Below are 15,555 nucleotides of genomic sequence, written 5' to 3'. Positions count from 1 at the left end.
TGAACACATATCCACATCAGACAGTTTACATTGTCTAATATTATTTTAAAGAGTATACCATTTTGAAAGAACTTTCGATATAATTTCAAAGATATAAAACTAGAATAGAACCCTATAGAAGGTTTCCTCACCAAACAAATTCAACAGACACTTAGTAAAGGCTATGTTTCAGGGAATACGGGCTTCAGCAAGACGCTATTGCTGTTACCATAGAATATCATCAGTATATTGAAGGGCTGAGACTCTCTCATCTCTCTGAATACTGTTGCTGCCTCATTCTCTCCTCTCCATCCAGATCGCCAATTAAATATATGTCCAACCTTCTCACTCCATGTATCTTGCCTGCCCTTCAGCGCGTTCAATTATTTTGACTTTCTCTGCTTCATTCTGTATAGTCTCTTCCGGCCTGATTTTCAATTCTTTCTTTGGCCAAGTCTAATCTGCAGTCAAACCTATCTATTGAGCTGTTTGTTTTGGTTCTTTTATTTTTTTAGTTCAAGAACTTCTACTGATTAATAGTTTCTCTTCAAATCTATTGTATCACTTCTTGCAGATTATAGTTCACTGTCAAAAATTCCAAACCTGGTTTCTATCTCTTTGACCACAGTAACCAAAGTTCTCTCACATTCTATGTCCAGGAATTTCAGTTTCTGGGGTACCGGTGGAACTAATTCTGTCATCTGTTATTTCTTCTGGTGTTTACCCATATTAGCTTATCTCCCTCTAATACCTGATTTTTTAATTATTTGTAAAATTAGTATAGGGCCTCATATGACATTTTCTTCCACCAATGATGTTTTTAATTTGCAACTAGCAGGTACTTAGGATTTTAAAGTATCTGAGACTACCTTTTCAAGTCTTAAAATTTTCTGGGTCAACCAGAAGAGTTGAAGAATGGCTCTATGTGAAGACTAGCTTGTATATGGTTCACTTTTACTTCTAGAGAGCAGTCCTTCAAGTCTCAGCCCTAAAGCAGGGAGTAGATCACCAGGGTCTCCATTCTTGGCACGCTCTATATTGATCTTGTTCTCCTAGATGAGCAAGGTCACCAAATGTACAGCTCAACCTTTCCAGCCACACCTTCCAAAACAGTAAATGCTTCCAAAGCTGCTATTATTTGAATGTGTTCCCCCAAAAACATGTCTTAGGAGCTTAATCCCTAATGCAACTATATTAAGGGATAGAAGGGTAGAAACTTTAAGAGATAACTAGGCAATGAGGTTTCTTCTCTCATGAATGAATTAATGCCATTATTGGGAGTAGGTTTATTATCTCAGGAGTGGATTTCTTAGAAAATGATAAATTTGACCCCCTCTTGCTCTCTCTCACCCTCTCTTTGGCTTTCCATCATGTGATGCCTTCTACCATGTCATGATGCAGCATGAAGGTCCAGTCAGACGCCAGCCCCTTGATTTTGGACTTCCCAGCCTCCAGAACTATGAGCCAGTAAGTTTCTGTCCATTACAAATTGTCTAGTTTTTGGTAATCTGTCACAGCAGTACAAAATGGACTAAGACCAAGGCAAAAGTACCAGAGTTTTTCTCTTTTCTCTGAGTTTCTCACCTCTCTTGACTTCAATCCATTACAAGCTCATTATATCATTAGAACACTGATTTTTTTAGAATAAGTATTTACATTTTATCCATATTTTTAATTATCTAAAGTTCAGTGGTTGTTCTGAAATATCTAATCTACCATTATACAAGAGCAGAGGTTCATGGATGGTTAGAGATCAACTGAGACCCCCTTTCTTTAAAAAATACACTGGGGGGCCGGGCGCGGTGGCTCAAGCCTGTAATCCCAGCACTTTGGGAGGCCGAGGCGGGTGGATCACGAGGTCGAGAGATCGAGACCATCCTGGTCAACATGGTGAAACCCCGTCTCTACTAAAAATACAAAAAACTAGCTGGGCGTGGTGGCGCGTGCCTGTAATCCCAGCTACTCAGGAGGCTGAGGCAGGAGAATTGCCTGAGCCCAGGAGGCGGAGGTTGCAGTGAGCCGAGACCGCGCCATTGCACTCCAGCCTGGGTAACAAGAGCGAAACTCCGTCTCAAAAAAAAAAAAAAAAAATACACTGGGAACATTGCTACCTCTTCATTTGTAATAATAATGTATAATTATATGTTCATATTTTTACTCAAGCAACCACATGGCATAGGTTCTCAATCCAATTGTGGACAAATCTTCTGAGATTCAAATATTTAGTTTAAGTGCGTATGTACGCTTATCTAGGGAGAGGGCTTCTAATTTTCAGGAGACTCTCAAATGTATATCTGATCCTTCACCTCCAGGAGGGCAAGGACCATGTTATATTTATTTTGAGGTTCTCAATACCTAGTAAGGGTTTGTTGAATAGATGAGGGACAACAATTTTTATAACCAAGTAAATCATAGATGATTCCAGAGAGGTACAAATGCTTGGGTGCAACTTTGGAGAAAGGAGATATACCATCTACTTAGATTGTCAGAAAAGGCTTTTTTTGAAAAGTAACATTTTAGTTGGTCCATCAAAGGTACTTATGACTTTCACGAGTATAGATCAAGTATGAAAGATGTTCGAGACCAAGTTGGGATGTGGACATAGGAAGAATATTGTGTCCAGTACAGAATCATTAGAGATATATCACAATTGGGAAAAAAAAAAAAGTGAGATTTACTTGACTAAAGTTGCTGTATTATTCTGACCTTTAAGAGCTTCATTCGCTAAGGCAAAACCCAAGTAGTGTTTAGGTGGCTTATTGCCCTGAATTGCTCACAGGTGTTTATGGAAATCTATCCAGAGAAGGTATCTTTAAGTTTGAAAGAGAATCTGTGGGGTTAAAAAAAAAAAAAAAAAAAAAAAGCTAAAAGCTTATGACTCACTGCCTTGTAGTGTATGATCGACAACTGCATAGGCAGACAGAAATGCATAGGCATAGCTAAACACGTTACATGTTACATGTTTACTGAGCGTTCTGATCTTCCCCAAGAGACTTGGAGTAATGATGCCACTGTGTTCTCAGTTGGTCACCACACAATAGACGGTCATAGAGCAAAGGGCATCAAGAGTGACCACAGCATTCTGGATCTCTTTCTTCCTGACATCAGACATTAGCATTTGAAAGAATTTCAGGAGGAAAGTGTCTACTGATAAAATTCTGAAAAACTTTTCACCCAGTATTTAGTACTGCATCTGGCACAGGGAGACATTTAATCAACATATGAACAATAACAAGAGAGTAATAATATTATCAAAAAACCAGATGAGATTACTAGACAAATCTCCTAGCACTGATGTCAACACAGAGAAGATCTGACCCATAGGATCCAAGTCAACCAGAAAGTCAATGGCAGTACCCAAAATCAACTTTGGCCCTTCTGAAGCCCAGCCAAGAAGCCTATATATGTTAATTAAAATAAATATATGTATCAAATTTCAAGCTTTAAAATGTTATCATGTAGAGCTCTATTGGGTGGCACAGAAATTAGGTTTTCCAGTAAAAGAAATTTGAAAGCTAAAAATGTGTTAACTCTTGGCACAGGCAAGTGAAGAATGGTATGGCAGAGAGGCTCTAGGAAAGCAGCAAGATATAAGGAAAAGGAAATGATGTGATGTGAAACTCAAACATCATTAAGTATCAGAGTTAGATCAGCAGGGGAAAGCCTTGCAGCAAAAACAATCCATTAAAGAAAAATCTGATAAAGTTCAGTATTACAAAGTAATATATGCAATATCAAAAAATAAAGAGCATCAACAAAGTGAAGCTCAAGTGAAATGCTAGAAGAAAACATACTTCTATTTATTTAAATTATAGCACAACATGAACTAAAAAAACTATATAACTATCACCCAAGATAGAGTTGGCTATATGTGTTGGCATAAAAAACGTTCAAGTACATCGGATGTAGGCAAAGCAAATTGAAGACATAGGTATATAATTATAGAAATATCTCATTGCTATATGTATATAAACATTTAAAAAAATACTTGGCAAGTGCTTGTGAAGTTGTCTTAGGAAGTGGAATTCAATGGAGGGGATTTTTCCTCCCTATAATTGATATCTGCATATTAATTAAATTTTCTTTTTTACAAATAGTGAACTGGTATTATTACCTTTACAGAAAAATATGTTTAGTGGAGAAAAGACAGGCAAACACAAAAGGGATGTTGTAGACTGGTGAATGGAATGGAATGGAATCTGGAGTCAGACTGCCAGTGTTTAAATTGCGACTGCTACTTAAAGACTGCAAGAACTTAAGCAAACGCCTGGTGTTATCTGTAAAATGGGAAAAAATAGCCATATATACCTCACAGGATTGTTGTGAGGTTACATAAGAGAAGACACTAAAAATGCTTAGACTATTTCCTGGTACATAGTAAGTCCTTGACAAATGTGAGGGGTTCTTGACGAAAACACTTCTTGAATTTTAATACCCATTTTTCTTCCAATATCTCATCTGCAGTGCAAAAATTTAATTGTCATTTGGGGCATTTTTTTTTCCTTAAGAACATATTAGGTTGGTGCAATTAAAGTCACAGAGAAAATGGCATTTGCTCTTAATCTAAACATGAAAAGTAAAAGGTATCTGCATTATCTTCAGGACTGGTTGGCTTAATTGTCTTTAGAGGGTTGGAATATAGATGCTCTGGGTCAAAACTGTGGGGTATTGAGCTAGCACTGATTGGCGGGATCTGGAGACTAGAAATGTTCACATACATTGTTTTGGGGGAATTGGTGGGGGAAGGGTGAGGGGAGAATTCATTGCTGACCATTCATTGGAGAAGCTGCTTTTCTCCAAGTCCCCTAGGAAAAGCTTCATCAGATACTGTGACTGTGAAATCTGACCCTGCCTTTAATGTGAAACCTGAAGCTAAAGCTATCCTTATCACCATATGGCCTTCTGATGAGAATCCGAATGGCTCTCTTGAGCCTCTAGAAATAACCCAGTTCTAAACCTGTGCATCTATTGCTTATATTATCACAAACAAGTAAGGACCAGAATTCACGTCAACGCAAGGCCTCCAAACCACTTACAGGGTCATTAGCTGGTGGCATTCACCAACCAGAGGAATGTTCCTACGTTTCCGACAGACCTAACTTCAAATCCACTCACATCAGAACAGTTATAACATGCTGAAACCAGTTTCCAAACCAAGAGAAAATTAACACTCACAAGCCGGTGGAGACATAACATGGCAACGATCTGAAACCATTACTTGCCAAATGTGTTCCACGGATTCCTAATGTCCTGTGAAAAACTAGCGGGTTTTGCCAAAAAATTTTATCTGATTTCCAAGATAACTTAGAAATACCATATGTCTCCAACTTATTAATATACTATGCACGTTTATTTTGTCAATCAACAAACATTTATTGAGCACCTAGCATGTACCAGACAGTGCTTTAGGTAGTGTTACAGTGAACCCCCAAGTTTCTCTTCAAGGAATCAGTATGTCAGTATGTTCAGCCCTCCTATTCTTTAATTCTCTATTTTAAAGTTTCACTTCCTTGTAATTTCAGTAAATGACCTTCTCCTCCAGTTCTGATCAGTAGTTCACATCTGTTCCCCCAGCCCCTGGCTCCATCCTGACTCATCCCTGTCACCTGCTCCAGTCACCTTCTTTGACCTAGATCACCCCTGGCTACCTGCTCTGACCCGTCTGTAACCATCCTTCCCGCCAAAACACCCACCCTTCCTCTCCAGCTCAGACCACCGCTCTTTTTAAAACAGCCAATGGGGATCACTCTAGCTTGCGAGGTCTAACACTAGCCAACAGGGAAATGACACAGCAGTAGGGACAACCCCTGTCAGGCATAGGTTCCCCTTCCCTCCTTGTCCAGGCATGCGGCCACCATTGCTCCTTCCATATGCTGCATCCTTCCATAGAAGTAAACTGTCTTGCTGAGAGGATTTATCTTCCAGTGCTATTTCGTTTGTGGCACCGAAACCTTACTTATAACAGTAGTATGGAAAAAGAGTAAGCAAAACGGATAATATTCCAGCTATCATGGAAGAAGAAAAGGAGCATAAAAAGAAATATTAGGGAATACACAGACAGGTAAATGAGAGAGGTGGGGCATACAGTGACCCGGTAGCCAACCGGGTTATCACAGAAATCCTCTCTGAGTAAAAGATATATAAACTGAGAACTGAAAGACATGAGTGTCTTTAAAGATTTTTTTTTAATGAAGATTTTTTTTTAGCAAAGAAATATAGTACATTTATTTATCCTGACATTTCAACTCCATCTATCCCCACAACTTTTTTGAGTGGAATACCCATTGGCATTCCAGGGAACACTAGTGTTCTTTGGAATCCAGTTTGAGAGGTGCTGGTTTTATCTTGGGTTTCTAGTGCTGTTGAATGTAGACCGTTATCTACAGAATAGTCACCCATCACACATCAGTGCTGCTGAAATAACCCGAAAGCCCACCCCGGGAGGGCTAATGGATACAAGCACTTTCTCCATGACAGCCAGACAAGCTGTGGCAATAGCAGGAGACTCAGGAGATGACATCTGAATTGCATATTTCAGGTTCTCCAAGACTTGTCCCCAGAGGCATGGTTTGATCTGTTGCTTTTACAAGAAGGGTAGCCTCGGAGAGGCTGTGGAGAGCATCCACCACAGGAAGGTAAGTTCCCACCTGGCCATTTGCCACAGCAATTAGCCCCTGGTGCTCCATCATTATCTTTCCACCCCATCTCCCACCCTTATACCAGGCTTGTGATTCAAAGGCCCTCAGACCAGGGGCCACAAACTATGGCCTGTGGGCCAAATCTAACCCACTGCCTGTTTTCTAAATAAAGTTCCACTGGAACACAGACATACCCATTGATTTGTGTATTGTCTACAGCTTCAGTGGCAGGGTTGAGCAGATGCAATAAAGATCCCATGTATGGCTGACAAAGCCTCAAAACTTGCCACTGGTCCTTTGCAGAAAGAGTTTGCTGATCCCTGTTCTGCACCCTGTGGGCCAGTCCTACCAGCCTGTGGAGATAGCTACTGTCCTGGCTGACCGAGCTGGGGGAGGTTTTCCATCTTCCCCAGAAGACACCTACACCTGGGGAAATCTATTGACAATCTTCTAAATGCCCCCCAACCCCCACCCCGCCACCTTTTCCTTAGAGAGTTAATGCACCTGGTGACGGCACGTCTGCTAGTATGAGTGAGATTTCCTCTGCTAAAATTCCAGCTATGCCACTTGTTCACTCTGTGATCATGGAAAATTCACTAACCTCTCCAATCTTCCATTTGAAAGTTTTAAAATGAGAATAATATTAACTGCCTCACAGGATTGTTGCAAAGATTAAATGGGCTCATGCCTGCAATCCCAGCACTTTGGGAGGCTGAGAAGGGCGGATCACTTGCGGTCAGGAGTTCGAGATCAGCTCTAGCCAACGTGGTAAAACACTGTCTCTACTAAAACTACAAAAATTAGCTAGGCATGGTGGTGCGTGACTGTAATCCCAGCTACTCCCAAATAGCTGAGGCAGGGTAATCCCTTGAACCTGGGAAGCACAGGTTGCAGTAAGCCAGGACTGTGCCACTACACTCCAGCCTGGGTGAAAGAGCGAGACTCTGTCTCGGGAAAAAAAAAAAAAAAAAAAAAAAAAAAAGATTAAATTAGATGATGCATGTGAAAAACTTTGCATAGCTCCTGACTTGCACAAGCTGTTTCATAAATGTTAGTGATTATTTTAACTGTTTTAAAAAGGACCGAGAAGGGGGAACTGAACACACAAGACATAAATGTTATGAGTAATCCCTTGATGTAACCATCTCAAATCACTTTCCACTAACAAACACACGTTAAGCAAGTTTTGGCAAGATACGGAACATCCAGTGCTTTCACTAGCTAATGGTACCTAGGTGGCTAATAGATGTTTGTTTTGGAGCTACCATTTTTAAAAACCATTTGTTCTTACCTATAAAGCTGAACATACGTGCAACCTAACATCCCACAACTTCACTCCTAGACATATACTCAACAGACATGCATACATTTGTTGGCAAAGACAGGTACTAGAATGTGCAAAGCAGCACTATTTTGTTATAACTCCAAACCGGAAACTACCCCAAATACCACCAACTCCAGAATGGATATAGAAATTGTGGTATATTCACACGATGGCATGCTATTGGCCAACGAGAATGAACCATCTACAACAACATAGGGCTACATGGAGCAATCGCACAAAGTTAAGCAACTTACCTGCACAAATTTAAGGAACTTAAGTTATTTGCTTAACTTTGTACGATTCCTCCATGTCACTGTACGTGACTCCAGGGCAGTGGGAGTGAGGGCCCCTTCTGGGATGCTGAGAGTGTACCGCTACTTCACCTGCGTTCTAGTTACACAGATATACTCAGTTTGTAAAAAGTTGCCAAAAAACAGAAAGAATGGAGAGAAAAAAGAAGGAAAGGAGGGAGGGAAAGAGGAAGGGAGACATTGAGCCCATGCTCTTGGCCATTGTTTTCTTTCATGCCCTCCTTCATATTCATTTTTTTGTTCCTAGCTCTTGACCTTGACGGCTCCCTTGTCTCCTATCACCTTTTTCTCTAACAAAAACCTGATTCGTAGACCTATGGCTTTGAAGGAACCATGTAGTCTTTGCTCAGTGAAAAAGCACAGACCTTACAAACCCTCCACTTTCTTTATTTAGGGCCTGGCAAAAGGAGATGGGACTCACCCCCAAGAGGATGAATTTCCATACAGCCGGTTTCTGAAATATGAAGAGGTGCCCAGTCTGCTTGATTCACAGCTGCCTGTCCCACAGTTGCAGATACAGTAATTGATAATCCAGAGCAAGTTCTTTTCCCCAACTCCCAGGGCTGGAACTGAGGCTGTGTTTGGTTTTCATAAGATCAGTTCCAGTTTTAGAAACTGAGTAAATTGTGGAGTAAATGTTGCCAAGTGATGGATTTCTGCTGTGGGCGTGGGTTTCTGTTGGCCATTTCCCCCAGCATATCAGCAGCAATACCAAATCTCCAGTTACACTTCAAAGCCCCACTGGCCCCTGTCCTTCACCCCCTGCCTTGCAGACGTGGGTGTTCAGGGAAACAGATCCAAAATCTGGGCCCAGAAGATGGAAATGCCAACTGCTCCCAGTTAGAGAGTGGGGATGAGACTTTTTGACTCAACGCTGGTTAATTTAGCCACGCTGTCAGAGCTGCTTTGATGCAAGGACATCTGAATGCTGCCCCAATCCAAGTTATTATTAACAAAGAAGTTGTGTTTCTTCCAAATTAAAAACAATAATTTTTTTTTTAAAAAAGTGTTTTAGAACAGTTCTCCTGCCCCAATCCCTGAGCCTCAAATTTATCCCAGCCCTTCCTCCTAGGGTTAGAGAAAGCTCAGGATGAGGTGAGATACAAGGATGAGGTAAGTGACAGGAGCAGCTGAAGGTTGGGACTAAGAGTTGGGAACAGGCATAGGAAGAAGTCCAGTGACAAAAGCCTGGTAGGGAACGTGGAATGTTCACATTACGTGATGAGAAAAAACAGTGCTGCAGCCATGTCGAATGTTCCCAGTCCAAAGAGATCTGCAATTATCACCTTGGCTGCATGTCTTAGAGCTTCACCACTCAGAGGCAGAGACAGGCGGCCTTTACCAAGGGCATGGCTGGACCTGAAGCGTGCCACACAAGACCCTCCAGCATCTGGTCAAACTTCCATCTCCATCTCATTTCCTCCCCTTCATGAACTGTCATTTTAAATCAAACTCCATGCCATGACAAATCCCATCCTCACGGGGGAAGATCACTAAGCACCCTCCTCATCCTGGTAAACGTACCTCCCCCTGCTGAAATCGGACCCATCTTCCATGGCCTTACCTGAATCTCTAACCAGGAAAAGTTTCTTCCCCCAACTTCCAGAAAATTTTCTGTTGATGTTTACCTTTACCACGGCATTCACCGCACACAAACATTGCTTTACGAATAATTTTCTTTCTTCCTCCTAGCTCCCATGCTGCATTTTCATCAGCGCAGTGACTGCATTTCATTACAGTAAGTGCTCCAAGCTATTGGGCATGTACTGATATGCTTACTTCTTTTCACAAATTTTCTCTAAACTTATAAAAAACCTATCAGTAGATGTTATCATTCTTATTTTTACACATCTCTTCCAGCACAGAGAAAGCTACGTCTAGGCGGATGAATTGATAGATGGGTGGGTGGATGAACAGGTGAATGGGATGGATGGATGGATGAATGGATGGATGGATGAGTAAATGAATGGGTAGATGAGTTAATATATGGACGGATAGAGGAGTATTGAAAACATTCAATTGACTCAAATCCAAAGTATTACCTTCCTTCATTAGGAGTTCCTCGCCCCTACACCAAATAAGAATGTGGAAGATGATTTCAGTTCTACATAAGGCTTCCTGTATTATAGAAAATTCGTTATAGATGAAGGCAATACCCCCAAAATAAAGAGTATTCTATACGTAACTTAAGCAACGTAAACCAGTGAAAAGGCTTTAGGGGAACAAAACCCGCCTCACATCTCTTATCTAAGGATTTACTAAGTTCCTGGCCTTGAGCCTTGAGCAGCTCACCCTTTCCTTGACCATCAGTGTCCTCTATAAGACAGGAGAACAACCACATCTCCCTCACAGGTGACAGAGAGAGGAAAGTTAGGTCATGGAGGTAAAAGCCTGGCACAGGTAGATCCTTAATAATTGTTCCTTTTCTCCAATCTCTAACTCAAAGAAATTTAAAAAGCTATGAAAGTAATGAGGTCTTGAAAAACAAAATACCAAATGAAGGTTTCTCCCCACTTATAGCTCAGCATATGCCTATGCACCATCATCACCCCCTCCATGCCCAGGCTGACTGTCACAAAGCCATTCCTTAGGCTCTGACAGATGTATTTTCTTGCCAATTTTGTCCCTTGTCCATTTGGCACCCATCCTCATAGGGTTTCCTCTTTCTTTGCTTCTATTAATGCTTGAAATTAAGACCGTTTTCAGTTTGTTTTTATGTTTGAGTTGTGGTTGAAGCAGGTATCTCCCACAAACCCAGAAAGCCTCAAACTTCCTAGGGAACTTTGGGAAGTCGCCACGGTGTTCGCTGTCAGAAGGAAAATTCTTCCCTTGATTTGTCCAAGTCCTTCTGTTTAAATCCAAGGGAAAAGCTCAGCTTCCGTTCCACCTGGCCTATGTATACAATAGATGGATGTTCCCATGTCCCCCGTGGAGAGTTCTACAAGGGAAAATTTCAAACACATGGTTTGGAAGCAAAAGTCCCAAGTGCTATGAATGAAACGTATCAGTCATCATTTTTTCTACCCTCCCTCTATTTGCAGCCCAGAAGCTGAAGTCACCTGTTATCTTGGAAATAATCCCTGAAGGATCCAGTCCAAGGGAGCAAAGTGGACTGGTCACCCCAGCCAACGCTATCTAAGTTCCACGCTCACTCAAGACAGGAAGCCCCACATCCTGCAGCCTCATTCATAATCCATTATAGACGTGTTGTTCTTGGAGCCCACGTTGAGAAAAGACGTTAACTATGCACATTTTGGCAAAGATGCAGACCAGAGTTTGATCTACGCAGCTATCACATAAAATAATAAAGTAGAAACGCAAATGGCAGAAATGTGCCCGTATCGCAGCGGAGAGTGTGCCAAAGCTGACCGAATAATTATACATTTTTCATGTTTCAATAAAGGTACTTAACTGGCATTTTGTGGGACACTGCTGGGTGAGAGCTCGCAGCCTCAGAGCTGGCAGGGAGCCCACATCCTGAAACCCTGGCAGCTCCCCATCTTCTCTATTAGCTCAAAGCACATGGAGAGACGAGAGCAGGACAAATGAGACACCTCTTTTTTTACCCCAAGTATATTGGAGTCCACCCAAGAAAAAAGCAAGGCAGGTTGATGAAAAGTGCAGGCAAGTGTTCCCAGCCTCTCCACTGCATACTCCACTAGGGAAATCATAAAACCACAGTCATTTGAACAGCCGCTTAGAGTTGACAAGTGCTTTTCAAATGTATTCTCTTAATCCTCACACAAAGTGCTGAGGAACGTATTTTTATGGCCCTTCTTTCACAGATTACATCCATGGAGGCTCAGAGAGGTCGAGGGACTTTCATAAGGATAAACAGCAAGTAAGTGCCAGAAAAGGGCCTGGTCCAGTCCTTTCTGCCTCTCACACCTGTGCTGTGGGCTGCCTGCCTCCCTCCTCACCCAGACCCGCATCGGTCTGTCTGATTCTCTGCCTCACACCCACGCTGTAAAGGCCAGGAAGTTGGAACACGTCTGGGTAGAAATCTGATCCTCAGACCTTCAGGACAGAGATAAAAAAGCCATTTTAAATTGTGGTACGAAGAAGTACTCACCCCTTCCTCATGCGTGCAGGAAAAGATCAACAGGCAGAAAACTGATGTTTCGTAGTGGCCCGGTTTATTTTATGCCCCTAAAGAGTCAGAAATGGTGATGTGCTCACGTAGGGAGACCGCCACAAACATAGCATGGGGATATTCTGTTATGCTTGCAATGGCTTTTCCTGGCCCTCTGATCTCTTTCTTCCTTCCCTTGGCAATCTTTTGGGGCACTCCTAAAAGTCGGGAACTGAGACCTAAGCTCGCATTTGGTTCCAACCTATTCACTGGTTTCCCCAAAGGTTTGAGAAGCCATTCAAAGCCTCTGTCCGTCACCTCTGTGCGTAAGGAGAGACACACTGGTTTGAATTGGTAAGATCTTTGGGATCCCCAACTGAGACAGCTTCAGCTAACTCTTCTCAGAAACAACGAGGGCTCACCTAGTTTAAATCCATGGGGAGCAGGGATGGGAGAGGACATCCAATCCATCGTGAAAGATCATTCCACAGAATGTATGTTCCGGGTTCTCTTTTTTTAAAATGTGTTTCAGAGTCTGGCTTCTGCCATAGATAGAAACAGGGTTCATGGAAGCACTTGGTGCTGGCTGGGCCAGGAATCCAGTTCAGTTCTAAACCAAACTCTGATCCGCTGAAGTACACACAGGAAGCACGCTCCTGCTATCAAAATGTTCTGGTTAATTGGGAACTAAGTAGAGTCTAGTGAACATAATTAAATCTTTCTTTGATAATTGAGAATCTTGCAGTGCCCCGGGGTGATCATGCTAAACATCAATTATCAATTCCCACTGGTAGGAATGCAGGCAATTGAGCTCAACCTGAAGTGGCTTCGAGGCCAGCTACAGGCCAGCTACACCCGTTTTTACTGAATCCCTAATACCAATTTATTATTTTCCCTATTTCCTGGACAGCTAGTGCAGGGAAAATTCTGTCCATGAGACACTTGAAGTTGTTTGAATCACAGTTAATCAAGATCTCCATATAATTATTTAGAAATCAGAAGAACTCTCAGAATGTCAGCTTATTATACCTGGTTATTAACTCAAATCAATCCAGCCAGATAAAAATAAATCCTTGGATTTATTTTGCAAATTTGTTTTGAAGTCCACTCCCACCTCCAACACCCCTGGCCAGATACATTCTCGCCTTGCGTACATCAGATAGAATGAGTCGAAGGACGCCAAGTCAAATGAATACTCAAGTCCCGGTTCCCCTACTAAGTAGCCGTATGACATCAAGGAGCCTATTTCACTTCTGAGATTCAGTTTCCTCATATGCACACCTGAAGGTTGGATTTATCGGTTCCTAAACTTTCAGGAATACAGATCTTCCTACGGCCAGGCACGGTGGCTCACGCCTGTAATCCCAGCACTTTGGGAGGCAGTGGTGGGTGGATTACCTGAGGTCAGGAGTTCGAAACCAGTCGGGCCAACATGGTGAAACCCTGTCTCTACTAAAAATACAAAAAATTAGCTGGTTGTGGTGATGAGAGCCTAGAATCCCAGCCACTTGGGAGGCTGACGCAGGAGAACTGCTTGAACCCAGGAGGCAAAGGTTACAGTGAGCTGAGATTGCGCCATAAATCAGAGAAAAATTAATAACATTTTTCCCAGGAGAGAAAAAGCAAAATAAGTACAAAATGTTTACATTCTAAATGGGGCATGGGGGCATGGACTCGACTCCCCCGAGCCCACCATCTTGTGACCCTTCCATGAAATTTAGGCTTAAACTCCCGAAGTAGAAGACCCCTTGGGCCTCTTTGAATGCCTGCATCCTCCAAATCCAGCTAAATGCAAGCATAGACAGTAGTGGTTCTCAACCTTAAATCTACATGATCTACATGGAGACCCCCGGGAGTTTTCAAAACCTAATGCTTAGACCGATCCCTAGACCGGTTAAATCCTTATCTTTGGGGGTGAGTCCCAAGCATGAGTATTTTGTGACCCTCTCCAGGTGATTCTAATGTGCAGACAAGTTTGCAAACCACTGCTCTAGAACAAGGATTCTCAAAATCAGGAGTGAATAGCTTCCCCCAGGGAGAAGACACATTCCCAGGCTCCTGCCCTACATGACTCAAACACCTTCTGGTCAGATCCTGCCTGGGAATATGCACCAATCGTCAGCATCCCAGGCCATTCTGATGTAATTACAATTTGGAAGCCCAGTAAGATAGCCATTTAGCAGGAGAAGGGCAGAAGGGTCCTCTCCTCACCTCCCCTGTCCTCCCAGACGGCTCTACATGGCCTCAGCAGGTCTCCAGCCTTGTTCAGAAAGAGCTTAACAGGCCTCCTTCATTTCCCAAACAGGCTTTTTCTCCACCTTCCCCATCTCTAGCAAACATGAATCTTTTACCCAGAGCCTCTGATCCCACCAGGCTCAATAATTGAAGCAGAACAATCATCAACATCGTCATGTTTAATATTTGAACCCCATAGCATCACTCAGGTCAGTTTCAAGGTGAGAGCCGACTCCTGTTCTGTGGCTGTCAGCAAACTGGGCCAGTGGTTGCCAAAGGGGACTGCGTGCCCAGCTCCCAGGCAGGCCAGCCCAGGCAAAGACCCAGCCCGCAGGGTTCTGCACCCACACTACCTTTTCCTACCTGAAGTGTGTGCAGCAGGACCTGCAGCCCACTCGCTTCTTGCTCGGCCATCCTTTCCTCGGGTCCTAGGGAACCGCTGCCTGCGGCCAGATCCAGGCTGGAGAGGCGGCGGCTGCCAAGCTGACCTCGCTGCCCGCCTTGCAGGAGACGGCTGCACAGAGGCCTCAGCTGCACATGCTGCTGAGTGTGAAGTCACCGCGGTGCAACCCTAGACCTCGGCACAGGCGTGAATACCCCCCGACTCCCACTGTGGGGATTAGGTTAGCCCTGGCTGTGGGGAGGGCTGAGCATTTGGGTGCAGCGGTGGGGAGGGCACCAGCATGAGTCACTCACCCACCTCTAGGCCCATGCAGGAGCACAGCAAAGGAGAAGCCACCCTGGATGGCTGACAGGCATTCCCAGCTGGCCTGCTCAGACTCCCTCTAGAGGCTCCCTCAGCCCGCCCCGCTACCCGCCCCCCACACCCAACCCCTTTATTTTGGTCTGTTGCCGGCTCCCGGGTAACAGGAGACCCAAGAGTGCTTGCACAACTGTGGCAGTTCAGGGCACAGAAACCCGGGGCCCCCTGAGGTCCCAGGCTTAGAAACAGGAGCTCCGGCTGAAAAGGAAAAGAATGACATTTTCTATGGACCA

General features: G+C 43.3%; 1 protein-coding gene across 5 annotated transcripts in view; it reads right to left on the bottom strand.

Annotated features, from left to right (window-relative positions):
* The window catches only part of AGBL1 (AGBL carboxypeptidase 1), a 945,533-nt gene extending 930,243 nt beyond the window's left edge, over nt 1-15,290 (bottom strand). For 4 of the 5 annotated variants that reach the window (XR_012517828.1, XM_074399984.1, XM_074399982.1 and 1 more), the window contains exon 1: nt 14,923-15,290. Coding sequence is in view for 3 of the 5 variants with exons in the window: in XM_074399984.1 (XP_074256085.1) it covers nt 14,923-14,973 (51 nt within the window). In the remaining 2 variants the exon portion in view is untranslated. The other variant, XM_074399986.1, reaches the window with a different exon arrangement.
* Nucleotides 15,291-15,555: the final 265 nt, after the last annotated feature.

Source organism: Saimiri boliviensis, chromosome 5, assembly GCF_048565385.1.
Source record: "Saimiri boliviensis isolate mSaiBol1 chromosome 5, mSaiBol1.pri, whole genome shotgun sequence".
Classification (NCBI taxonomy): domain Eukaryota; kingdom Metazoa; phylum Chordata; class Mammalia; order Primates; family Cebidae; genus Saimiri; species Saimiri boliviensis.
This window is presented reverse-complemented; position numbering and strand designations above follow the sequence as displayed.